The sequence below is a fragment of the Xiphias gladius genome, chromosome 21, assembly GCF_016859285.1.
Source record: "Xiphias gladius isolate SHS-SW01 ecotype Sanya breed wild chromosome 21, ASM1685928v1, whole genome shotgun sequence".
NCBI lineage: Eukaryota > Metazoa > Chordata > Actinopteri > Istiophoriformes > Xiphiidae > Xiphias > Xiphias gladius.
In genome coordinates, this window is record NC_053420.1 from 7,674,464 (window position 1) to 7,700,777 (window position 26,314).

General features: G+C 41.5%; 1 protein-coding gene across 3 annotated transcripts in view; it reads right to left on the reverse strand.

Annotated features, from left to right (window-relative positions):
- Positions 1 to 26,314, reverse strand: part of ephb2b (eph receptor B2b) — a 117,685-nt gene that overhangs the window by 38,745 nt on the left and 52,626 nt on the right. For all 3 annotated transcript variants that reach the window (XM_040115513.1, XM_040115512.1, XM_040115514.1), the window contains exon 3: positions 22,433 to 23,117. In XM_040115513.1, the coding sequence (XP_039971447.1) occupies positions 22,433 to 23,117 (685 nt within the window). The remainder of the gene's footprint in view (positions 1 to 22,432; positions 23,118 to 26,314) is intronic.

The window sequence follows — 26,314 nt, forward strand, 5'->3', positions numbered from 1 at the left end:
CACACACACACACACAGAGTGGCCAAACAAAGACTGGGCATTTGACATTTCCATCATGGCTGCCTGGGCAGTGCTGTGCGCAGTGCGATCACACCCAGACAATCAGATGGCTGATACCAGGTAATCCAGCCTAAGGCCACACCTATTGAGGAAAATAAAAAAAAAACAACCCCAGCGCCCCTCCAGTCTTTTTCACCCGGCATCTCTCATCTCCACCAACCGAAAGAGAGACTCTTTGTCCAGCAGTCTGGGGCATCACAGCAACAACAGCACACCCCTCCGGCCCCCTCTTCCCTGTTTCTCCCATTCCCCCTTTTCAGGATCCAATCCACCCTCCCCCAAACCTGCTTTATTTAATGAACACACCATTAAAGAAGAGACAAGGGAGACAAAGACAGGCAAGGTGTGTGTATGTGTGTGGTGTTCAGGGTGTGAAAGAGAAAAGGCTGGAGAGGCAAAAGAAAAAAAATCAGAGGTGCTAGGTTTTGTGAGCACAGCAGGAAAAAGTGCTGAAAGCTGTGAAAATGGGCAGCGTCAGAGGGATTGTGTGTGTGCGTGGATGCTGGGTATTTCCCTGTTATCCATTGTGACCAAAGAGGCCGCTACGAGCCATTTACAAATTTGGACCTCTATTTGCTTTGGTGCTGACTGTAAAAACTATTTCTAAGCATCACTGCAGGGACAGATCAGAGGCTATCGTAAAGAGATATATTTCTTTTACAAGATAGACAACTGTTTCTCAGAGGAGGAAATTAGATCAAGACAACCTGTTACTTTTAACAGTAGCTTTCTCATTCCCTCTACCATCCTACAACCATAACTACAGACCATCAGCCTTTGAACTGGTCACATCTAAGTAGAGCGTAACCTTGTGAAACAACAGTCATGGCCACAGATCAACCAGAGGAGAGCAGCCACGAGTTGTCTGTCTGCTCCTGGGAGTGTGGACAAGCCAGCCTGTCCCCCGTCTGCCTCAGTACTACCATGGGGAACACTAGCTAGCACTGTTTGCAACACAGGGTCTCCGCAATTCAATTAGGAACGCAGTCCTCCTCGCAGTCTAATTCAATAAGGCTTGTGTGAAAGCTATTAGACAACTGGCATTCGCTTCAACCCACACACACTGGCACACAAATGAGATATTCATTTCTCCCTCTGGGTTTCCATGTCTGGTGCAATTAACAGGTCTGGGGCTCTCCATGGCTCCTCACACTGTAAGCCCGGACAATGCCAGCATGTGAGGGTGACCACTGATGACCTACAAGGTGTAAATCAGGCTACTCTCAAAATCAAGGAGAGCCCAGGGTCATTTAAATGGGTTAGTTTCTAAGAAACTCCTGTCTGTTCAGCGTTTATAACTAAGAAATGTTCAACTTTGAGCAAACATGACAGTACCACTGTATTAACAAAACCGTTAAAAATAACTGAAAAAAAATAACACAGGCTCTTTCATGGGCTTACCCAGTGAAAGAAAGAACGTTACAGCCACTTATTTTAATGATTAGGTGCCACTTTTAACACTATTAACTTCAGCGGTAAATCCCACCCTACAAGCCTTGGAAAAATGCTTCAGATCAGATCTGAGCGTCTCAAAGATTCACCCAGAGGTCAACATTTTCACAAATATGTGATGTGTTTAACTGTCTCGGAAACCTCAAATTCATGTTTGCTGATCCAAACATCTTATATACATGCAAAGTTGTGCTTGTGTCATGGAGTAAGGGAGGACAGGGGAATGATTGTAAAGTGACTTTTTTCCCCTCTGTGTCCCTCAGCATTTTCCTCTAAGCTGCATCCCCTCTGCAGTTGTCACAGAGATCATATCCCCCAAACACCCCCACCACCAGCAGGATCCTCTGAGACAGATTAGGAGCCAAAGTGAGCAGCAGATTAGCTGGAAATGTGGGACACCTGGGAAATGAGCTCCGTGGCTCAGGCACCTCGGGAGGGCTCAGGCTCAAAGAACACACACATACAACACATTTACTGTTCACCCTCCCAGGAAACTTAAAAACACACAACATGCTGCACCACACGTCCTACACAAACACAAACACAAACACAAACACACAGAATGAGAGAGAGAGAGCGCGCTCATTTAATTCCATCTTCCTCCAATACACCTACATCAACACATAAATAAGCAAAGACCATAGAGAGGAAAGCTGCTAATAAACCCCATCTGGCCACTGCCCAGAGGACAATTTCAGCTCATACTACAGGGGCTTAACCTCATATATGTGGCACATATACAAGGCTCACCATCACAAGGTTTGGTATTTACAAGGACAAAAAGAAGTGTGGAGCACTGTTCAGAATGTCCATGGCAACTAAAAATACTCCATAAGGGAGAAATTAGTCACGTAACAACTGGTGTAAAGTCATTTCACACTAATTGACCTTATTTCTCATTATCTACTTAATTTTGGCCATAAATAACACAGGCAAGCAACATGGCATAGATGTACTGTGAAAACTTTAGACTTTTGCAACCATACATACATTTTCACAGAATTATACTATTATTAATTATAAAAATATAAAAGTTGGACTCATAAAAATTACATTAAAAAAAATTACAAAAATTGCACTAAATAGAATTACACACACGTATGCAACTAAAAATTTCTTCCATTACCAATAAATCTGACAATTATTTTTTGATTCTTCTATTAATCTTTATTCTACAAAGATGTCAGAAAAAAGTGACAAATGCCCATTATAGTTTTCCAGAGCTCAGCAGGATGTTTTCAAACTGCTTGTCTTACCTGACCAGCAGTCCAAACCCCAAAGATATTCCATTTATAAGGATTTAAAACAGAGAAAAACTGCCAAGAAATCACATTTGAGAAACTGGGACTGGCAAATGTTTGGCATTGTATTTGGCATGTGTCAATTAATTAATGTAGTGCTGCTCAACCAATCAAATAATCCCTTCAGGCATATATCAACACTGTGGTGTGTTACAGCACACTGAAGTGCACATAAACACATCACACCACCTCACTTCTCAAACACTCAGCCTTTCTGGAGATTGTGCGTCATTCCCATGTGGCAAACGTTAGTTTCTTGATTCAAACAACGCTGGCAGAGTGGCTCTCTGTTCAAGACCACAACGCTCTCATGATGATCATCAGGTCATAAATACCAAAGGAAAAAAAAAACAGTGAAAACTATCGTAACCACAGTATTTCCATACTGTCTGATAACTACCATCTGTCAATAGAGGAGGAAACAGAGATGAAAGGGGAGAATCACTGGAGCCATGCATGCAGCACAGTAATAACGTCTGGAATTTTCACTGCACTCCCTTTTTTTCCCTTCTTCTCCCATTTTTTTCAGTACAGGGGAAAAAAGAGGCACAAACTTGGAATGGTGAAATTACAGGCATCTGAGCCAACACATATTTGCGCAGGGTAGGAATATGAACAGGGCTAGAGGGTGGGCAATTGTGGGGAATAAAGCGGAAAGGGTCATTTCATGCAGGCAGATCACTTGACAGCTTGCTCTCCAGAGGCTGTAGGGGTCCAATCAGGTTGCTGGTGGACCCCTTTGGTACACTGGGCTGCAGATGGCTGGGGTGTGGCAGGAGGCAGGCCCCTTTGTCGGCATTAATCTCCATTTAGGATGGCTTGTCAACCTTCACGATCCACATCGCATTGGAACTAGCTACCTTGTGTTCCATTATTTGTAATGACAGATCATTACCCGAGCTGGAAAAAAATATGTCACTTGATGCATATAATGATACATAATTTGAAATTATGGAGTGGTCGTCTGTAATCTGGCTAAGAATTGAGCCTCAATGCTCAGATGGGGTAATTAATTCAGTCAAATTCTGTGGCTTATTGCATATGGGTGGGAATTAGCAGATGTGTGCATGGTGTGCAGTGGTTAGAAAATAGTCTAATTCAAATTTATTCAGATCAATAATTTTGTACAACGATTAAGAATTAATGGCTTTGCAGCCCTAATTTAGAATGGCTTGGTTAAACCATATCACATCACATTTATGCATTTCTGTTTCACCTCCCACCATCCAATCCCCAACACACTGATGTCTCTTATCTTTGTGGGAGTTCATACTGTTGCATAAAGGTATTCTCCCCTCAACAATGGCAGTCTGGCCTTACTTAACATTGCGTGCAAGCTGAAGGTAGAGACACTGAACTTTCACCGTTATGTGACACCAAGAGTCAATTATTGTGCTTCTAGTGCTACCGTGTTCCTGATGGTGGGAAGGAGAAAAAAACTACACCCGTCTTTTCATGTACAGCACTGCCTGAGTCAGTATACACTGACTCAAATTTGAGACAGGTAGGAAATGAGTACACTTAGAAGCGATCAGATGTCAGATTGTTAAGCTGTCATTGTTGAGGCAAACAAAAGAATGTGGGCAGCTCTCACCCACCCTCACCCTCTTGGGAACAGATCACCTGCTGCACCACAGGATACACTGAAGAGCACTGCATCCCTGGAAACACCCACCCACCTATGACACGATTGTACAGTGGGTTCAATGATGAGTTGCTCCCTCAACAAACATCCTTTTCTCCCTGTGGAGAGTCGCTTTACACAGATTCCACACCATTCGTGCTCTATACCACAGCTCTCTAAGCCTAAAATCCATAATTTTTCGTTAAGGTGTTTTTGTGGAGGACTGTGTTTACAGTACATGCATCCCTACACACAGATCGACGTGTCTGAACTCTATATGAGTTTTGACTGGGGCTGTCAGTGCCTCGGCCTCCCAAACTCCCAAATGTGCCCTTTGCTCAAGGACAGCCAGTTGCTAGGGCAACAGGAGCCATTGCAATGTAAGGCAGCTTCTTCGCTCCGTTCCGCAGGCTGCACCCAGACCTTACAGCCCTGATCACAGCCTCAGACTGCTGATGACAGTGGGACTGGGTGGAGGAAGCAGAGTGAGTGGAGGTGGAGGTAAAGGAAGGAGAGAAGCGGGTCGAATGGAGGATAAATAATCTCAGCGACCTGCTGAACACATAAAGCAGACTGGTCTAGAATTCACAGAATTGTGATTTGGCAGAGATAAGAAGCAGTACAGGATGAGTTATTCTGTCCAGTCAGTGTAATAAACAACCCTTTAAGGTTGCCTCACTGTTTTGGAGCTTGATGGAATTTGTAAAATATCATCAGCTTCATGCTGATTTCAATCTACCCTATCTGGTTCATCAGCAAGCCTTTTCGGGCCAACACAACATCCCAAGTTGCTGGCATCCTGGTCAATACAGGTGAGAGGCACGCTGGGAGAGGGGTGGTGACAGAGGAAGCGGTGGTGGGGCCCTTTGTGCCTGACAGATGTAGGAAACAGCTGACAGAAGCAATCACTAGTCTGCATGTGTCTGTCTTTCTGTGTGTCTGTGTTTGTAAAGGACAGCACAGAGCGCAAAAGAGAGCGAGACAGAGTGAGGGAGAAAGGGAGAAGAGAGTGGGAAGGAAGGGGGGAGTTTACCAGAATCCAAACAAAGGCAGAAATCAGCAGCTCCAAGCTCGGTGACAGAGACTCCCCAAGGTGCAGTCTAGCTGATGGACAGGTGGCATAAAGGGGCTGCATGTTGTCCAGTCAGTAGGGACAAGGGGGGTGTCACAGGGAAGAGGGGGGGCTGCACTGCAAGGAGCAGCTGGTACTGAATCCTGTCACTGTCCCTATGTAACCCTCCAATGCACACATACAAACACGCAGAGAACGCACACACACACACACACACACACACACACACACACACACACACACACACACACACACACACACACACACACACACACACACACACACACACACACACACACACACACACACACACCCAAAGCAAAGCACAAAAGATAAACAGTGCCCTGAGCCAGTCTGTGAGTATCATGTTTGTGGGCAGGATTTTATATCTCCAGCCATCTCTCCCTGGAGTGTATTTATTAAATATTATATCAATTCTTCTGACCACAAGCATTTAATGAGGCAGCAGGGAGTCTGAGTGAAATCTATTATCCATCTGATCTACAAGAGGGAAAAAAACAACAGCTGTAATGCGCCTATTTCGTACATATGCATGCATCCAAAAAGCGCACACACATGCTTCACTTAAGAATTGCATTACTTAAGTATGAAACAAAGACGGAACCAACAGTAACTCTCAACAACCAATTTTATTATGTCATTTTCTTTTAATAGCCAGTAAGTAGAAGCACACATTTTAATACCTTCTCCTCACAGCATACTTAAAAAAATATTTGAAAGGCAATTTCATTAATTGTCCCATGACTGTGGAAATTTTTTGAGGACTTACCCGCTGCTCAGAATAAAAGGAGCTGAAAGTGTGCCACTCAGGCAGTGGTAAATTCTCTGATCATGTGGCCCAAGTCAGGCTTGCTTGCCAAATGGATAATAAGCTCATGAAAATTCAAGCCATGACATGCCACTGAAGACAAACCACCAAAACAAGGTTTCACCTGATATCAAGACTCAAATATGGAACCTGAAGGACTGAAATCACACACATCTGCAACCACACACATAACACACCCAAAACCTTTTCCACGCACCATTACACCTGTCCCTGAAAAGGCTGGTATTGTTGGGAGGAGATTCATTTGAAGGCTTTAATGGCTGCTATTTAGAGGTGGAATACATTAAATAGCCCAATCATGGCTGCAGAGTGAGGTGGTGGCCCCAGCAAATTTATACAGAATGAATAGATCGACTAATTAGCCTTTAAATATGTCATTGATTCATCTAAAACAAGGGATCCCTGAGCTATTCATCTGCCTGCTCTGCGTCTTCTCCCTCTCTATGACTACATCCTTAACCCTGAGAAAGGAGGGGCTTGGCTGGCTGGTCTCCCTTCCATTTGTCCTAATCAATGGAGGCTGTTCAACCCAGACCCAGGGGGTCAGTGAAATTAAGTACCCAGCTCACACAGAAAAGGATCGGGCCAATGCTGGGCAGGGGGGGGGGGGTATAGGCAAGCCCTCTGTTGCCTTGGCAACTTCACTGCTCCTGACTTTCCCCCAGTATATTCCTTCAGTCCAACTCTTCTCCCCTTGATAAGATGATTTGCAAACTAAGAGTAGTGACGTAAAGACGTTGAACTGTGGGCAGTTCCTTAAAAATAATTAAAAATGTTGAAAAAAAAAAGAATGTGGAACAAAAGGGTTTTTTCCCCTACTAATGACTTGCAACCCCTTTTTGTTCAGAGAAATATATTTGTATCTTCATGGTCAATAAACTGACATAAATGAAAATTACCACATACAGCACAACAAATATAAACATATCAGTGCTGCTTTGTGTGTAGTGCTCTCATTTATCACCATGGACACTCCTTGCAAAAAAATTCCATGAACTTATTTAGATATACATAGCACTGAGGTGAGTGATAAATTATTCTATACTGTTGCGGATACTTCAACACCATGATAAAGTTTCAAATGCTGCATAGACTCACAAATAAATGGTTTTATTCAGTTTCTTACTTGTGTTGTATTTCACAGAATAACAAAACTAGAGGCAGGAGTGTGGGTACTTTTTACCATGTTGTGATAATACCTTTCAACAGATGTGCAAAATAATATTCTAGAGGTGACTAAGAGAATAAGTGGGAATTTGAGAATAACCAAAGATGTTTCCTCATCTCCCAACTCAGCGTCTACCAAAGGAAAAACAAAATGCAATAATTAATTTGGCATGTCTTTTGGTTATATAATATGTACTTACTGCAAGATTTTGGATCTGTTGGATCTTTATTTAGAATTTATTTGAGTATCTTTTTTGGTTTTCTGATTTCAAGTCATTCGTTTCTCCAAAGTCCGCTCTCTGCGTAGGAATGTTCCCTCACTCTACCAGGTATTGGCAATCTGTACCTCACTAACTGGGTTTTGAAGGAGGGAAGAAGCAACAGTTTCTTTTGTTTTTCCTGCAAGGCTTACAAAAGATTAACTTGTGGTGTTGTGACGTTATTCTACAGTTAAAGAATAAATGAATAACTTCATGAGCAAATTGACTTGACAGTTTTAATGGCCTGTTTTGTCACACACTTACTCATAGCTAAGTGGTTTGACCATAGTATATCTAAAGCTCCTGTTCCATTTGCTCATTTGTGAAGAAACCACTCTCCATCTGTTGATGGCTCACAAACTTACAGATGGGGTTTTAGATCCACACCTAAGACGTGGTGGAAAGTCTCTGCTGAGGCCTGTATTTCAATCATCCTCTGTCAGACAAAATTAGTCGTATGACTAAAATTCACAAGTCATACATGTCAAGCACATACACATATAACCTTAATGCAACCCATCTAGCCCGAAGTTACAGCTTCCCCCTTGGCATGGCTCAGCGCATTCCAGTACTGCATATCTGACATAGTCATACGGGCCAGGACATATCACCTTTGACGTTAATGATGAGGTGCTGAAAAGGTCATTGTAAAAATATAATGGTTGAGTAGATGCATCTACCTTGTGGGGTATTTACTCATAAACTGACAGTCATGTGAGACATCAAAACTATATCTTTTTTTTCCCCCTGCAGAGCAGGAATGTACAACAGAGGAAGACCAATGGGAAGTATTGATTACATATACAGTTATCTCTACTGTAAACACACAAAAATCAGGGTTAAAAACCCACTTTTGTGGCCATGATGGTCACCAAAGGTTAGTGAAGGTGTTGCAGAAGTTGAGGCAGCTTGAAATGAATTTGGGCCTGCAAAAAGGGAGGCTGGCGGATTAGTCTTGGGTTCCTGGAGGCAGCAGGATTATCCCAGTGAGGCTAGTGGGGGTCATGTCAGTTGCACTCAGACTAAAATCCCCATCCAGAGCAGACCTGGATGAAATACTGTGTGCAGAAATTCTTTGCACATGTTTTAACCTGGCTGGAATGCCAGGTTTGGTTTTCAAAAAAGCACCAGAAAGGACTAAAGTAAATTTGTGTAACGTGTGTTAATGGTTCAGGTTTCCTAAACCCTGATCATCTCCTGTTCCAAAGGCATTATAACAAATTGGGGGAAATTATGTGCAAAAAATATTTCAGCAGGTCTGCCATAGACAGTGAGAAAAGGGGGGGCTCAGAAATGCTTTGGTGCAATGAAGTTTGATGAGGAAATGGGAAGGGAATCCATCCAAGACCTTCGCTTTGTGGACTTCTCTCAGCTCCCTTAACCAGAGACATAAGACAGTGATTAAAGAACAAGGAAAGTCCTACTTGCAGTCCTGGGTGGTGATTTTTATGGACTCTTTCCTTCGACTGCATCAACAGCCTTTGATCAGTGACTTCCAGTGTCCAATCAAACTGGTATGATAATTTGCCCCACCCCTCACTCACATTCTGTGTCAGTTTGTGTCTCTAAGACCTACTGTTTGGCTGCTTTGTTTTTTTCTGGATTGAAGATCTTTTAAGAATGTGTTCCACAGGACACTACCAGGGGCCTCCAAAGAGGTCAAATACCTTCTTATCAGCACGCTAACAGGTTCTGGCTCGACAAGCTCAATTAGCCAGCGCTTAGTGCAGTGTATGAGACCACGCTCTCTGCACAAGGCCCATATCAACAGAACCAGAGAGATGATAGACAAGCCGGACCCACAAAAGCCTGATTGTGGCGTTGCCTGGAAGGTTGGTGAATGGGTAAAAAGGGAGGAAGGACTTATGTTCTCAGGGGTTTTGTGATGTGGCTGATAAGAATCTCCCATCTGAATGACAAAGCCACTGTAGAACTTCTTCTGGATTAAATTACTTCCATTGAGGTCAAAATCCTTAAATGAGCATTATAGAAGAGAGTGCTGATAAATGAGTTTTAAATGAAAGACAGTTGTATTGAAATTGAAACTATAGTGTATCTAATACATTGTTCCCTTTTGCATACTTTAGCATTAACAGACAAGGCCAGACAGTTTGCAGCAAGCCTTTGACAGGGCAGCTGTGATATATTGGAAGGGCAAAAAGATAAATACTGAGGTGTTTAGGCATGTCACCCGAGTGTTTTGATAAAACAATGATAGTATTTCTGGATCTCAGCTGCCTTGAATAGCATAGCAGTGATCCCATTGACGCCCATCCCTCCTGCAACACAATACTGACAGATAACGAAACACGTCAGAGCCATGATTTCAATCAGAGCCAGTCACTCAGTAATGGGAAGCCTGCCTGTTGGCATAGTGCGCACACAGATGGAATTTAAGCCATCTTTTGCCAAGCTTTCATTGGCCCTTTTCCCCATTGCCACTTTTTAAACACTATGAATGATCCAGACTTATCATGCTGCTTGCAGGCCCAGTAGATTTCTCGTAATCTCAGAACTTTGAACCTTGTTGTGATAAAACAACTGCTGACGGTCTTGAGAGTATACATATACAATCAATGCTGTGATAAAAATTTCATAAATTCGATGCTTTTACATGCATTCGTACAGGGTTCCTGCATAGAAGATACAGGTGTACTCCTGTTTCCAAGGGGCCATCATGAATACATTGTGGGTTCCTTGGCCTATGCAACAGAACCAAGATATGTTGTTTCTACCTCCACTCAGAACATGTGGCTGTGTCTTCTTCCTCCTGCAACCTCGAGACAAAGAGCCCAGAGAAAAAAAAAAAACGTAACTACAGCAATCTGTTGAAATAGGTCATTATGGTGAGGCATGCTGTGAATGCACCATGTCCCCAAATCAATACGTGAATTGCTATATTTAGTAAGAAGGTCGCAAGGAGGAGTTATCAAAGCTCTGAAAGGAATTAGCGACATCAATGTATCAGCGCTGTGCTTGAGTTGAGCCTGCTTATTTTCGATGCAGAAGGATCTAAAATGTCTTCTCTTGTGAGGATTTCTCTCGGTGGAGAGTCGAGATATCCCTCATGGTGGTTTCTCAGTGTCAGTGTCATAACATTAACCTTCAAGGTGCTACATAGAGATTATGTAATGAAATATCTGTGTTGTGTGGATTATTATTATTCTAACTGATTCAATGGTATGGTTAAATGTATCACATTGGAGAAAAAAGCCATTTTCTTCCAAAAAACTACTGAAATTAGTTCTCAGAAACATACTGTACATCAACAATGTCTAATGAAATCCATAAATTGAATTAACACATGCCATTGACAACCCTAAACCTTACCAATTCATATCTTATTGTAAGGGGAGAGGAATCCAGACCCTTGCCAAATACATAACATCATGTAGTGTGGTTAAGAGAGACATAGTACGGGTCTGCACTGTATCATGATCTTTTCCTCTAAGACGCTTTCTCTTCTTTCTGTCTCAACAGTTCTCTGTCTCGTTTTAAGTCTGTCCCCCTGTGAGCTGACAAGGTCTTTCTTTTTGTTTCAGCCAAAATCCACAGCATCGTCATGACTTTGCATGGTGGAAAAAAGCTGAGACAAGGGGAGAGCAGAATCAAAACAACTTCATTAATAACTGTGACTAATGTATTCCAGACTGCACTTTAAGCCTGTTACTTCACAGAAAAAAGATGCCTGTATTGCAAGGGGAGGCAGCAGTGGCCGTGGTGTGTGCCGAGACGGTGCCATACTGAGTCATTTGGTGGGATGGAATGAACCCCACCCACCCCCCCGACACACACACACACACACACACACACACACACACACACACACACACACACACACACACACACAGATCTTGTCTGTGGAGACCACACAGCCTTGATATAGCCACAGTAAACCATAACACTGGTCCCAGCACGAAGTGAGCATTTCCCAGGCATCAATACACAGCAAAGCCAATCAGGGCTTTGTAGTAAACATTGGCAGGTGGTTATGTGCGGTCCAGAGGAGTTGGGTACGTGATTTTTCTGTTTAACCTGTTGACTGTGTCTCACTGTTTTAGTCCCTACTTCTTCAGTAAGTTTATCTCTGACTGAATAAATAGGAAATCAATCCTGACCTAAAGTACCCCCAATTTTTTCTTTTTTCATGTCAATACTAAAAACCCAAGAGAGGTAATGGATCTTTAACAACCTATGTAACCAGGTTTGCCCTGTAGGGAACTATAGTTTGAGATACCGAACTTGAATAAAGAACTGTAAGAAGTTATGTGTTCAATTGGTAAAGCCATTTATCAATAATGAAAATATTGATCCATTCCTTTGGTAAAATGAAGTGTAACAGCTAAATCCTCTCCTGGAAATAATTCTATTTTTGCTAATGACCAATTAAATGCTCATTTTACTATACACAGAGTAAATTTTATAGAATTACCAAAAATTTGTGGGGTCTAGAATTACATAAAGCTGAAAGGCCATACTTCAGCCTAATAAAAAGAAATTAAACAGTAATTACTGCCTAATTTAAAACATGATGAGGACATAAAAACATTATGATATCCCAGTACTGCACTTTAACTCAAACTGTGAGGTGCACAGGAAGTGATTGTTATTTTTCCACATAAGGCAAAACAGAGCAGCCTTCTCATTAGGTTGTTGTTTACAGTCTCACCTCCTCCATCTCCATATAAATTCAATATAAACAGAAAATCCCTAAAGGCTCTACAGTATAAACTGTGGGAAAATAGCACTAATCACAACACAAAGACCTAGAGGTGGAGAGGAAGAGCAGGGAGGAAAGGGGGAACATGGTGAGATTATTCTCACCCACAAACCCCTAGTATATACTATAATGTACTGGTAGGAATATTCTGACTAGATAAGGATTAGCCTGGCAGGTTGTCCTACGCCTTTCATCTTCCAAAGCTTGGCTGAAAAAAAAACAAAAAAAAAACGGTATCCTTTAGATGAACCCGGTTCTTTACAAGACTTATAAGAATGAGAAAAAGCGTGTCGAACCATACCTTTCAGCCAAAAACTTGGGAATTCCACAGGAGAGTGGGACAGCTCATTATATTGAGTAATTTATTTGCTTAGCAGCTGCCCAAGGGGAAGTAAAAAGTTTTAACAACCAGAAAATTTTGTAAGCAGTCCATTTAAAAAGCCAAGCTGTCCCCCACAGCAACGGAATACCATCCCCCTCGACAGGGCTTAGACAATTAAAACCAGGCCACTGGAGCCAAGATTGTTTTCCTGCCCAGCATCAAGTATGCTCATCCTGTACAATTACGGCATTAATTGAGTACTGTGATAAACAAGCAAGAGTAGGGAGCAAGAATATTAATTACCACAAACAATATGACCGTGTGTGACAGGAAACCTAAAAAGAATGCACACCATATGAAATATGGAGCACTCCACAAAGTGTTGTTGTTAACCTTTTCTGTCTTTATTTTGTAATAGCAAAGACTTTGTAAAATAAGGCTTTAACTATTTTTAGCCATGCTATGGCAAGGTTATAGGGTTAGCAATGTTGGTTGGTTGGTTCACCACTTTGGCCCAGACTGAAATATCTCAACATCCACAGGATGGATTGCCAAATTTTTCAAATGAGGTAAAATTATTCATGGTGCCAACAGGATGAGTCCTAATAACGTTGGTGATCCACTGACTGCCCTAGCCACCAGCAAGTCAAAGTTTTGCATATCCTATGAAATATCCAACTATCTACTAGATCTACCAGGAAAAAAAAATTGGTACAGACACGCATGGTTCCCCAATGATAAATCCTGAGTCTGTCTTTTCCTTTAGCACCACCATGACTTTGGCCTGTGGTTTTGATTGAAATGTTTTGATAACTATTGGATGGATGAAATTTGGTACACACATTCATGCCGTCCTGAGGATGAATTGTTATATTGGTTGGTTTAGGACAAAAAACCTGCATAAGTAGACATCAACTTAACAGTGACAGGGCTTTAGAGGAATGTGGTCAATTTCAAACGCATAAACCACCCGGAAACCTGCCGGGGAGGATGATGGCAGAAACCTTTGGTGTGCTGCTCCAACCATTTAAACTGACATTTGATTCCTACATTTTGGGATTAAATCCCAGAGTAAAATAAATCTCAATATAAACTTCTTGATTTGGTTGATTTTGCTCAAATAGCGGAGAGGCCCCTATTGGCTAGATAAGGCTTGTTTGGACACGATCACTTCATAGGATTCACTGAGTTTAACAGAGATGTTGCCCTTGAATCCAAGGATACTTTCTGTTTCTGTTAGTTCTTCTTATTTGGTCTCAGGAATTAGCTGTTAATTTAACTCAATCTTTTTGTTTTCCTTTGAGAACAGCAGGGTGTACTTTCCAAATCTAAATCACTTTGATTGCAAAGTAATGAAATGCACAGGAATGTATCTTAATGACACTGCAACAGCGATATATCAACAACTCAGAGATTTACAGTGCATAATGACTCATGCTAAAAAGCCAAGTGGACTCTCAACAGAGAGAATTTACATATCTAAACTTTATCCTAACTGTAGCCACTTCATATTTCAAGTACTGTATGTGATTGTTTATATGTAGAATATGAAAAGAGTGCCGTTCTCACAGAATATAGTCAACATATTTCCAAAAATGTTTTAATTTCAAGAACTTAGGAAAGCAGCTTTAATTGTAGGTTGACAACCTTACTTTTCTGAAATTATATAATATGGTTCAAAAGGAGCTGTATCAAGGAATCTTCTCAGTGCAGACAACCAAGAAATCCCTCAGCTGAAGTCAAAACAGTGACACAGTTAGGAAGTTTATAGCATTAATCTTCTCTCCCTGTGAAGTCTTCCTTTTAGGCTGCTCAACAGAGATGATCTCTCATGGTTATTAGTGCAGTATGTTGATGAGTGGTGAGGTATAAAGGTAGGTAGGTAAAAACACTAATAGGGGGAACAGAAGAGAAAGAAACTCCAGTTTTTCATGAGTCCTTGTTAATATTTCTCTCCCCCCTTTGCCTTTCGTTCTGATCTACAGATGGCAGACGGGTGTCAAAATTAAAGGAATAACCTGAATAAATGAGTTTAGAAACATAACAAATGCAGATGCTTCCACAGAGATACACTGCATGGTACAATTAAGCAATTAATATCCAATCATGCTCTGTGGCATGTATAAAAATGCTGAGCAGGCCCACTTTAATCTTGACTTTGTATGAAGATTACAAGAGGAGAAGATCTAAGTGACTTTGAAAGAAGGTTCATTGTTGGGGCACGGATGGCAGGAGCTTCAGTCACAAAGACTGCTCAGCTGGCTAGTGTTTCAATAAGAAAAATGACTAAAGTAACATCTGCATTTAGATCTTTGCGAAAGACATCAGATCAGTAAATATCGGAAACTGTGGTCGACAGCACACATTTGATGATTGTGATGCTCATGCATTAGTGCGATGTGTGAGGAATAACAGAAAAGCAGCTCTTCCTCAGGTGACTGAGGATGTCAATGTAGGACGTGATCAGACTGTGTCAGCAAGAACAGTCTGTCGACAATTACATAGAGAGGGATATTATAATAAGATTGCAGTGCACCAACCCCTCATTACAAAGATGAATGCACATTTGAGAGTTCAGTGGTGCAAAAACCATAGGCACTGGTCTACAAAGATGTGGAAAAAAAAATGAAATAGCCAGATGACTCATCCTTCACCATATTCTCGACAAGTGGGCGAGTGCATGTGTCGCCTTCACAGAAGAGAACCGTACAGGCCTGAATACTTGATCCCTACAGTAAGGGGATTCAGCGGGTCTGTTGTGCTGTGGGGGGCATTTTGCTGTCACTTGTCCCCTTAGAGGGAGAGGTCACTACAAATCAATACAAATGGGTGACTGATCATCTTTGTCCTATAATGAAACATTTCTATCCTGATGGGAGTGGTGTCTTCCAGGATGGCAATGTCCCCATCCATAGGACACGAGGGGTCATTGAATGGTTTGATGAGTATGAAAATGATGTTAATCCTATGGCCTTCGCAGTAACCAGATCTCCACCCAGTTGAACACCTATGAGAGATTTTGGAACAATGTTTTAGACAGCACTCTCCACAACCATCATCAAAGCACCAAATGTGGGAATATCTTTTGGAAGAATGTTGTTTCATCCCTCCAGTAGAGTTCCACAGACTTGTACAATCAATGCTACGAAGCACCGAAGCTGTTCTCGAGGTCCTTACTAAGACACTTTATGTTCGTTTTTCCTTTCATTGTCGACCAGCTGTCTCTCTACCCTCCCATCTCTTGGCATTATCCATGCAGCCGTTTAATGATCGACGAAGTTTAATGGGAGCGATCTTTGTTGGTGGGTTATGTTACTTATTTTAGAATCCTTTATAGTTCTGGAGCGTCTTCTCCATATGGGATGAAATGCTTATTCTCTGCTGCAGTCTGCCATCAAAGACTCCAGTCATATAGTTAAATAAGTTGCTGTAGTTAAAGTTCATCTCTTAGGAAACAACTGTCAAATAATTCAAATAAACTGAACAATAAAACAATGAATAGCTGGTGAATTATATAACTAACACGTTTTTGTAATTCTACTCAGCGTCAACTATTTAAGTTGAGTACACACCACAACGGTAAACACCTTTGTGTGTAGAGTAACACTATCTTATGCTGCAACAGTGTGACGTTCTAAGAGATTGAATGACCATCCTGTGTGAAGCAGAATATAGATTCAACCGTTTCAGTCTTGTAATGAACGAGCAGGGGGGTTAACTATGTGTGAACAACTGTGCTCATCTCATGGATACTACAAAATACATTTGGCACATAGATGTCAAGAATGGATAAGCTTTCTCTCTGCTCTCACTTTTAGAATAGCTCTGATGTAGGTCAGCGGCATACAACACAAGACACCACAATTTTCTCAATGTTGACCGACTTCTAATTCATCATTGGAAAACAAGGTCACTGATACTCAAGAGGGATTCCTGTCTTTAACAGTGAGCCCAACTGTTTCTCATCTTTTATCCAGACAGATGCTTGATCCATCAGTCTCCCTTAGCCGAGAAAGCGACTTGAATCCTCTAACAGGACACGAGTCGAGGACATCTGAGAGAGAACACATGGGGATGTTTTGACAAAGCCCTGGCCTTGTCCCTGATGAGAAGAGAGAGGAACATATGGAAGGATCTCTATATAGTGCACAGCTCTCATTTCCTCAGTGTCAGGACAGCCTGTCCAAGGCGAATTTAGCATGAACAAACCCATAAGGTCTCAGGGTTGTCACCCAGCTCCGTTCTCAAGGAGAAACACCAGAAAACTGTCTGTGGTCATCAGGCACTCTGGTTTCTCTGGGCTCAGGGAGAGAAAGGGATAGGTGTTGCAAGCAAGAACCAGACCTGCAGAAAGCTTCTACAGTCGATAAGGTGACCAATAATATTAATAACAAAAAAACAGGTACTGGGATTATAAAAGGTTATACTGGCCTAATTTGAGATACAAAAGATGGTTTGGGATAATGAGGCGTATGATGGAGGGGCATACGGAACAGAGCCTGGCATGTGCAAAAACATGTGGAAAACATTTACTGGCTTAGCAGGCCATCATCTTTGAGTTCAGGGAGATTCACAGGGATCACAGGTCACGTTATCACATCCGCAAAAGATGTATGTGCTGTGAAAATAAGGATGATAAAGTGTATGTGTGGGTATATGTTCCTCTGTGTACACACGACTGCCTACTGTAATTTGATATGTGCACTCACTATGCTGTAATTTATATTAGAAGGGCTGTATGTGGGTTTAATTTGGAGTTTTTCTCTCATTAAAACACTCTCCTTCCTCTAATTAGAGGTTCCCCAAAACGTTTTTCTTGTTTTCTCCCTATTTCCTGCTGTATGGTTGCGTGCAGGGTGCAAAACAGACTGAGAAAAAGTAGACTGGCAGATAGACAAAAAAAAAGCATCTGGCCATACTGATCTCCCTTCACAGTGGGGAAGAGGGAATAAAGGCTCCTGAATGTTTCCTGGGGCCTCTGCAGACAGAATGACATGTCTTAGAGCTCGCCTGTTCGCCTCCTGCTGTTACAGCATCCTACGCTGTGTACGGACCAAACAGGCTACCTCTATCAAATGTACATCACAGGCCCTTTATCGGGTCTAAATGAAAAGATCACTTGTGGAAATTGAGTCATGTTGTCAATGATACCATTTAACAGGCAAATGCTGCAGTATTTAACATCTGTTGAGGCGCTAATTTGTATTCCTTGTGCTTAACTAAAAAGCTTGTAAGAGCAGCCAAAGCAGCCATCAATCTGAGAGAATAAGTGTGGCTTTTACTTTAGCATAATATCCTGTGAATGCCTATTGTGTAAGCAAAGTGTTGACATTTTGGTCTCCTTCTCTCTTTTTCTTATTTTCTCACTCTCTCTCTCTCCCCCACTCTCTCTGTTACTGCAACCCAGTGCAAGCCTTCCTGCATATTTGTTTGCACAATGCACAATGCAGCAAAAGCCTTGAGGTGTGTTTGTTTTGTTTTGCTTTGTGCCTTGTTCCAGCGCAGAAGACAGTCATCTAGTCATCAGGGTGGCTGTTCCCCATGTGTGCTGTTAGTCAATTAGAGCTGCCATTAAAGACAGGGCACCCAGGGAAATAAAGGCAGCAGCGTGGATTTGTCTGTGCTACGCTGATTTCCACCCCTAAACCCTCTCCAGACGAATGCTGCAATAATTGGGATTCTGACAGTGGGTTAGGGGGACTCATTTCCTGCTTTCGCCTCCTCCCCTCCGCTTTTCAATGCAATCATGTCTATCCAATCATGTCTGCCCAGCACCTACCTTTGCACTCGATCCCCCTAACTCTCTTTATCTACAACCACATTTGGCTGAAGAATTACTGCAGCCTTTCCTCCTTAATCTAATTGCTCTGGTGCAACTGCAGGAACCAAGCTTCCAAGCAGCTACTACCCACCACTGATGCAGACCTCGTGGAGAGACTGACATTAAAAGATGTCCTAGTGTTGTTCCAATTCTCCACACAGTGACCTCAAAATACTAACATTCATGTGACTTAAAGACTTGCTGTGGGGCCCGTTGTACATGTCCTGTAGAATTTGCTATGTCCATTATACAGTATATCTGAATCTTCGAATTGGGTCACGGCCTGTGAATGTCTAGATATGTTTTCATTTGCACCTGTTTAAAACAAATGTAGGTAAGGTGAGGCTGTGGTTATTATAAACAGTTTAACTATCTATGATTAGGATTAAACATTATGGAGTAGAATTTATTTTGAAACTATACAAGCACAAAATTGAGTTATGGACTGTTATATGAAAAATGTGAATATCAATGGAAAAATACTGTATGCAAAATGCAGAGTTTATGTTTATGTGATATACTTAAATGTCTCTCATTTCATCCCACTCTCTAAGAACTAAGAATTTCTCTTTCTCAGGCAACGTAATTGGTATCGCCATCAAAACAATTTTTCACACCATTATTTTCACTACACAAGTGGAAAAGCATGCAGAATATGTAACAGTTGCACTGTTTTTATCCACTGTCACGCTGTGGGATGTTATGTGTTGACTCTTCTCCCTACAAATCTGGGCCACAGGGCCACACAAACTAAGCTGCTTGTTTTATGATGGGTTTTTTTCTCTCTTTTTTCTCAAATACATTCATTAACAAAAACATAACCAAGACATGACTCAAGTTGTTGTTATCTCTGTGACAGATTGTCTCCATCTGAATCTTCACTGCCTCAGAACACGAGCCACACTCCCACAGTCGAGACCCTTGAATTTACAATAGCATGGAGTTAGATGACCAGATTACAGTGAAAAACAGACATGAACACTGTTAAGGGAGTTTCCAATTCCACCCATGAACATGGCTCTCATTGTGCCCCAGTGAAGAGAATGCTTTTTCTTCTGAATTGAACAGCAAAGGCCAACAGGACCTTATGTGTCTCTGTGGTGCAGAGACACATCTCCTCAAGGCTCTGAAGGGAAATCAGATCTGTCTTTTCAGGGCCGTCTCTGCTGAAAGGCCCTGGTGTGGTTCCTTCAATCCCAGCACTTCTCAGAAAGGAAACTTAATCTCACTTGGAAGACAATCGCGGAGAAAAAGGCCTCAGCAATTTGATGTAAGCACCCCCTTCTACTGTCAATATTTTGACAGATTCCATGATAGCATAATTATTTGCTTGGATCTCTGCCAAGGATTTAATTGTTACATGCGTAATTACACGTTTAGTTGCGGAGATGTTGGAACAGAGTATTGATTGTGTTATTACTATTACAGTACAAATAGTCTCTTTAATCTTGGCTGCTTTATGCTGTCTCTGTGGTTCCATAATCCAGCTATGAAAGGGGATATCTTACAAACCCTCAGAGGGCAACTCTCACAAATCAATTCATTACCCCATAATATCTGCAGGCAAGGGCGCATCTTTCATGGATCAATTCATTATCCAACTTCTGGCAGTTGAAAGGCGTTGGCTGACCGCAGTTTTGAGCACTGATATCAGCTTTCACTGTTTAGGAAGATGACTAGAGAGCAGACCAACTGGTGACAGCTTTCCATCAGAAAGAGCTTCTGAGCAATACAGGGACCATAGAATAATATCCTTTTTAACTGTAATTGTTTTGTCTTTTTTTTTCTTTCTTGGTAAAATCAGCACTTCCCCGTTATTTGCAGTGAGGCTCATAATTTTTGTATGGAGCCATAAAATCCATCTCTGTGCATAGCATTTTGCTGCATTCCACTGCTGCACTCTCAGATAATGCACCCTTCTCATAAAGCTTTAATATTTAGTGACTCCATCATATGATCATGGAGGACAGAGTGACAGAGAGAATGGTCCAAACCTTTGTACGCGCAGAGTACATGTGCTTCTGTCAGGATCTACTACAGTCTGTCTATAAGCTCTGCAGTGGTCGAATCTATAACTCTCAATGCTGCAGTAGAGCTGATGAAAAAGAGAGTATGTGGTCAATGAAGCTTTACTTCTAGTGGCCCTTGGGTAACAACGCCAGCGTTCTGCAGGTAAGGAGAAATAAACAGGAGTGTGGTCAAAAATTGAAGTTGAAAAACATTTTTTCCGCCAAAAAGTCTCATGCCCAGTGCTGCAAGGATACGAAATGGATCATCACGCTTTCCCTGTTGAGAGGACAGTATTTAATTGTATAATCCCGTTTAGCACAAAAAACACCATGACTGAGGACACCCCTTAGATGTTCCAATCCACCACATGCAGTGAATTACATGTAGGTCAAAGAACAAGCAGATTTGTGTAATTATGCGTGGATGTGGATTCAGAGTGGCTTACTACAGCAGGGTAGCTATCATCACGTGCCTCTTATTGGTCTGTATTCCTTAAGGAGGAGCTGGTGCCTGTCCTCATTAGTAGTCATTGAACAGGTTTGGCAGTGTTTGTGAGGCCGCACCCATCACGTTTCCCCTCCCAGAACACAGACACTGGGGGATGTGTTGCAATTAGAGGCGCACATAAGAGAGGCAGCAACACACCGATCTGAAACACAGGTGGTTTGTTGTGCTCGGTTGGAGCAGCATGGCTCCAGTCTGCAGGCTACACACTGTGATGCTGTTTCAAATGATCAAGATCTCTAAGCATGCTGACCAAATACCACCTGCCAGAGAGTGGATAGGGCATGGCACAGGTAAATGTTGGATACATTGATGTTTTGAAAAGCCAAATCGATTTTCCTGTGAGGGGTTCCAATTGATAGGAAAATGCAGGCAATTTTGAAAAATATCCTCTTTGTCCTCTTAATGGAAGGAAGCAATCTACCAACAAAAGATTAGCTGTCATGTTTTTTTTTTATGCCAGACATTCTTTGTGCCATGTGCCTTAGTTTTCAAGCGCTCTGTTCTTTGCCTGCCTGTTTTGATCCTGATGTGTTTTTGACCTTGCCTATGTTTTTTTTGTTTTTTTGGATTTTGACTCAGCCTGACCCTTTGTACTTTGTTTGCTTGTTTGGATTTTTTGTATCCATGTTCTTGTATTTCTAAGTAAAGACTTTACTTTTACATCTGTCTCCTGATTCGTGCTCTTGAGCCCCCTTTCGGAGACCCTTGACATTAGCAACGAAATTTTACAGTATCAAAATCACAGTTGGTATTTGCTTTGAATTCCTGTTAAGCGTGAGTTCTGTTAAATATACACAGAGAGGTGCTTTTCTGATGTTGTGTCTTGATAAAAAAAAAACATTAAAATGTATTTCAAATAAATGACCCAACACCTAATGTGATGGCAAACTCAAGTACCAAAAGTGCATTTAATGCAGTTTTTTTACATCCAGATAAAGACATCACTGTTTAATCTTTTTGTAATAGACTGGAGGTTCAGCTGTAGATGTGCCACAAGGTCCAGAACAGCTCAAAGGAACTAAACTAAATATGTTCTGTAGTCACAACTTATTTATACTTTCCATCATGTTCACTATTTTATACCATCAACCAAATGGGCTTGAACAGATCCTTGGAACAGCTTAAAATGGCGAGTGCACTATCAGACATAAACATTGTATGGATTGTATCCTCGTATCCTACTGGATGGATTACTCTGTGATGATGACAGACTAATTCATTAGGCTTAGCAGATATGAAGCAAAACATAATAAGAGCAAAACATACCTCGACAAACAGTCCCATTCTCCACAGCCTCGTTCCCAGCCTTGCACATACAGCGCCCAATGGGTACCATCCATTCTCCATCTCCATTGCAGTACAGTTTAATGGGCACATCCACCTCCTCTGCATTAGGAATACAAACACCTCTTGCAGCAACAAGAGAGGTGCTCTCTGCCCCTGAGAGTGTCTCCTGGAACAATGCCCCATTAGTGATGATACGAGGACACTTCCGGTAGAAGACACGAACAGCGATGAGCGACATGCAGCCGCCGTAGTCCTGGAATGCCAGGTAGAAGCCATTTCGTGACACAGGGCCAAAGCTCCGAATCTCAGTGTTGATCTTCATCACTCTGCCTCCTAGGTCCACCTGGGAGAAGCTCTCATCTGCTGCAATTGTGTCCACCTTGATCCAGGGGTTTTCCATCCAAGCTGGTGAGGTTCTAGTGGCTGTGTCAGCATCAGATTCATAGTAATACAGGTTAAACGTCTCTTTACAGGAGCCCGGTACGTTGGGGATGCTACTGCAGTCCCTCACTGAAAACTTCATCTCCACATGTATCCGCTGCGCGCCACGACGCCGGATGTACTTTGTCCGTACCCAGTTGTTCTGATTGTTGTCAAAGACATTGCAGACCTGGTACGTCCGGATGGTGTTCATATTTTCATCATAACCACTCACCTCCTCCCACTGTTGGCCAAGAACAGACATGAACAGCGAGTTAACATTTTTCCATCTCACTAAAGGAGATTGAATTAAATAAAGAATTTTGTCAAAAAAAAAAAAAAAAATGGATTAATTCAATTAAGTGCCGGTTCCTATCATTTACTCCAATAAATTCAGTTAAGTAAAGAAAGTTGCTTTACATAAAATTAATAGTCAGAGGATTAACTTATTTTAGTAAGAAACAACACTGTGGGATTTATGTGTTGAATGACTTTCAGATATCCAAGAGGTGCATCCTTTAATCTATGAAAAGAGCTGCTGAGCTCCAGTTTTAGGAAATTCTAAGGACAGGATATGAGCTGGATGTCATCAGGTACCTGGCACTTTGTACATTGCTTACTCTGACAAGTAAATCCAACAAAGGGAGGTGGGCATTATAAAGCTGTTACTTAAGCGCCTATGTGGCTTATACCATCAATCAGTTCGCCTTTTTTCGATTTTGTCAAAAATGTGAAGTGGCAAATAATGGTTAACTGTATTTTTCATTTTGAGTATTAGTATCTATTTCTAAAAAAACTAATTTAGGGAAAATTATTTGCATTTTGGGATGTTAAAAAACATAAACCCTGCTTTGTAGAGGCATACAGCTTTGATGTTTACTCTCTCTTTTCCTATCCTCTCATTAAAAAAACCATTCACATGCTATAATGCTTTAATAGAAACTCGAGACATGACATTGAGTCACTTGAACAGTGCGGAGAGGCTCTGGTTTATGTGATAGCGTGTCCTACTTTTTTATTGTATCTTAATATGACACATTCATAGTGCATACTGTAACGGGTTATTGACATTGTAGTGAAAGCTCATTTCACTACAGTGAAACAGAGGGGAACATGACATGAATTTTCCACAATCAAAGTCAACTGACATAATGACATTACACAAGTAATCATATAAAGAATAAGCAAGGGGAAAATTTCACTCCAGGTTTTCTGTGTATGCTGTTCTACTTCAAAGTTCACATACTGCACACCAATTTAAGAACTCGCTCTGACTGTACAGAATCCAGATGCAGCCTCTGTGGATTCCTCCCCCTTGGCCTTGGATCAAACTCGCTTTAAACACCACGCGCTCTAACCACTGAGCAGGTCATGACCTTGACCTTGGCATCTCAGCCAAGGAAAAATCCTGTTCTCAACCCCCAAGAGCCACTTTGCATCAGCTGCACCCTCTACTACTTCTACAAGTCTACCTCCCCCCTTCACTCATCATTTCACAGCTGATATAATTTCTCAAATTAGAGCCCACTTAGTGAGGATTTTGACAGATTTTGACGGGTTGGGAGAAGAAAGTCACCCCTCTTGTTCCAAACCAGCATTCTATCAAACTGCGTCTGACTAATTAAAACAGCTTTAGTTCTTAATTCCTTTGTCCTACTTAATCACTGCTAGTGTGATGCTTGGTTTGACCCAAACCTAAACCATCACAAGAGCCAATCTAAACAGAAAAGACTGATGTGCAGCCAAAAATAACAATTATGAGAGAAAAGAGGATGCACTTTAACATAAAAAAAAAATACAATTTTGTTTTTCTGACTCTTAGACATAATTTCTTTCTAAACTCACCTAATGAGTAAAACTGAAGTTTCCAAAAAATAAAATCTGTTGACATTGAATTGTAAATAAGTATGTGTACATAAAACAATAAGTGTCAAGCAGATTTTTTTTTGACAAAACAGATTTGTTTTAAGAGTTCAGATTCATTGACTTGATATGGCATTTGCCCAGCTCCTCTTAACTATCTAAACATGTTTAAGTAATTATAATGTAAATCAACTTACAAAAACACTTTTTTATATTTAATCAGCAACAAGTTATGATGGAAATGCTGCCAGCTGAGTTTTTTTAAACCAAAAATTTTATCATACAGAACACCAAAGTATACTGTATGTCAAAACACACCAAAGGGATGCACTGTAGTCCATTTTTTTATTTAATAGCTTTAAAAGCATACAAATAAAGCAATTGTGGCTGCATGATTATACAAGCTACCAGTTCTTGGTGGTATGGTTTAAGGATACATCTGTCTTTTGGCCCATACTAGCAGACATCATCATCCCAGGTCAGGAGCAGCCATTGACCTTCCCACTTGTTGAGGGGCAGTGGGGAGGCTGTGGGCCAATTAAACAAGGGCGGACAGTCTGCTTCTACTGGACACAAAGCGTTGGACAATCGCAGTTTAATAAAAATGAATGGGGAGACAGGTGGGGGTTGCTGCTAATGAGGGATGCAGACAGGGGAAACTGCAGGGGAAAGCGTTGGCAGTGATGTGGGGGGAAGGGTTGAGCCGGGCTAAAAAAGACCCCAAACAAAATGTGTTTTGATGGAGGGACCCTTTTTGTCCTGTCGTGGCCTCTTTGGCCTTCTTTCATCACAGCCACTGGAGGGAAGCAAATGGGGCATAATAAGAGCCTAACGATCAAGCGCAGAGTGTGAAATTAGAAGAAACGTCTTCATTTTCACAGCTTTTTCCCCTGGCTCTTTACTGAGAGTGCTGCAAAAGGGTGGTCATGTGTTTTAAGTGCAGAAGGTGGAGGTAACGCTGGTGGTGGATGTCAAGATGGATTAGTTAGAGGGGATGAACTGGCCTCAGATGACGATGGAAACAAAAACTCCAGCTTATTCTAGCGAGATCCTGTTATGTTTGTCAAAACGTTGTTTTTCTGGTTCTGAGTGTGGAAGTCAACAGCCTATAGGGGCTAAGTGCATTGAATAGTGCATTACTAGAACATAAAATAAATACATGTTTAAGACCAGAACGATCAAAGTCTTTTTCTTCATAACCAAAGGCATAACAAATATTATCAAGAGCTCATTTGAATTTGTGAAATATTTTGAGTATTTCTCAACATTATTAGATGTAAGACTATAACACTTCAAGGTAAACAGCAAGCAAAGAGTTTTTCACGGTACACTGGACGTGCTTCCTTCCTCTGAGAAAAACCACACACAAAAAAGTACCCTTACGATGAAAAAACAATGGTGTGAAACAGAACGCACGGCTGACTGCAAACAAAAGCACACTGTTCTATGTTTTAATTGCTCTCGTCTCGGTCCAGAGTCTATTAATTCTGGGTTTAACAGTGTTGGTAAATCATTTTTAGTGTTGGGTTTAACCTACTGTGCGTTGTCCATCTGGTATTAAAAGCAGACTGAAACAAA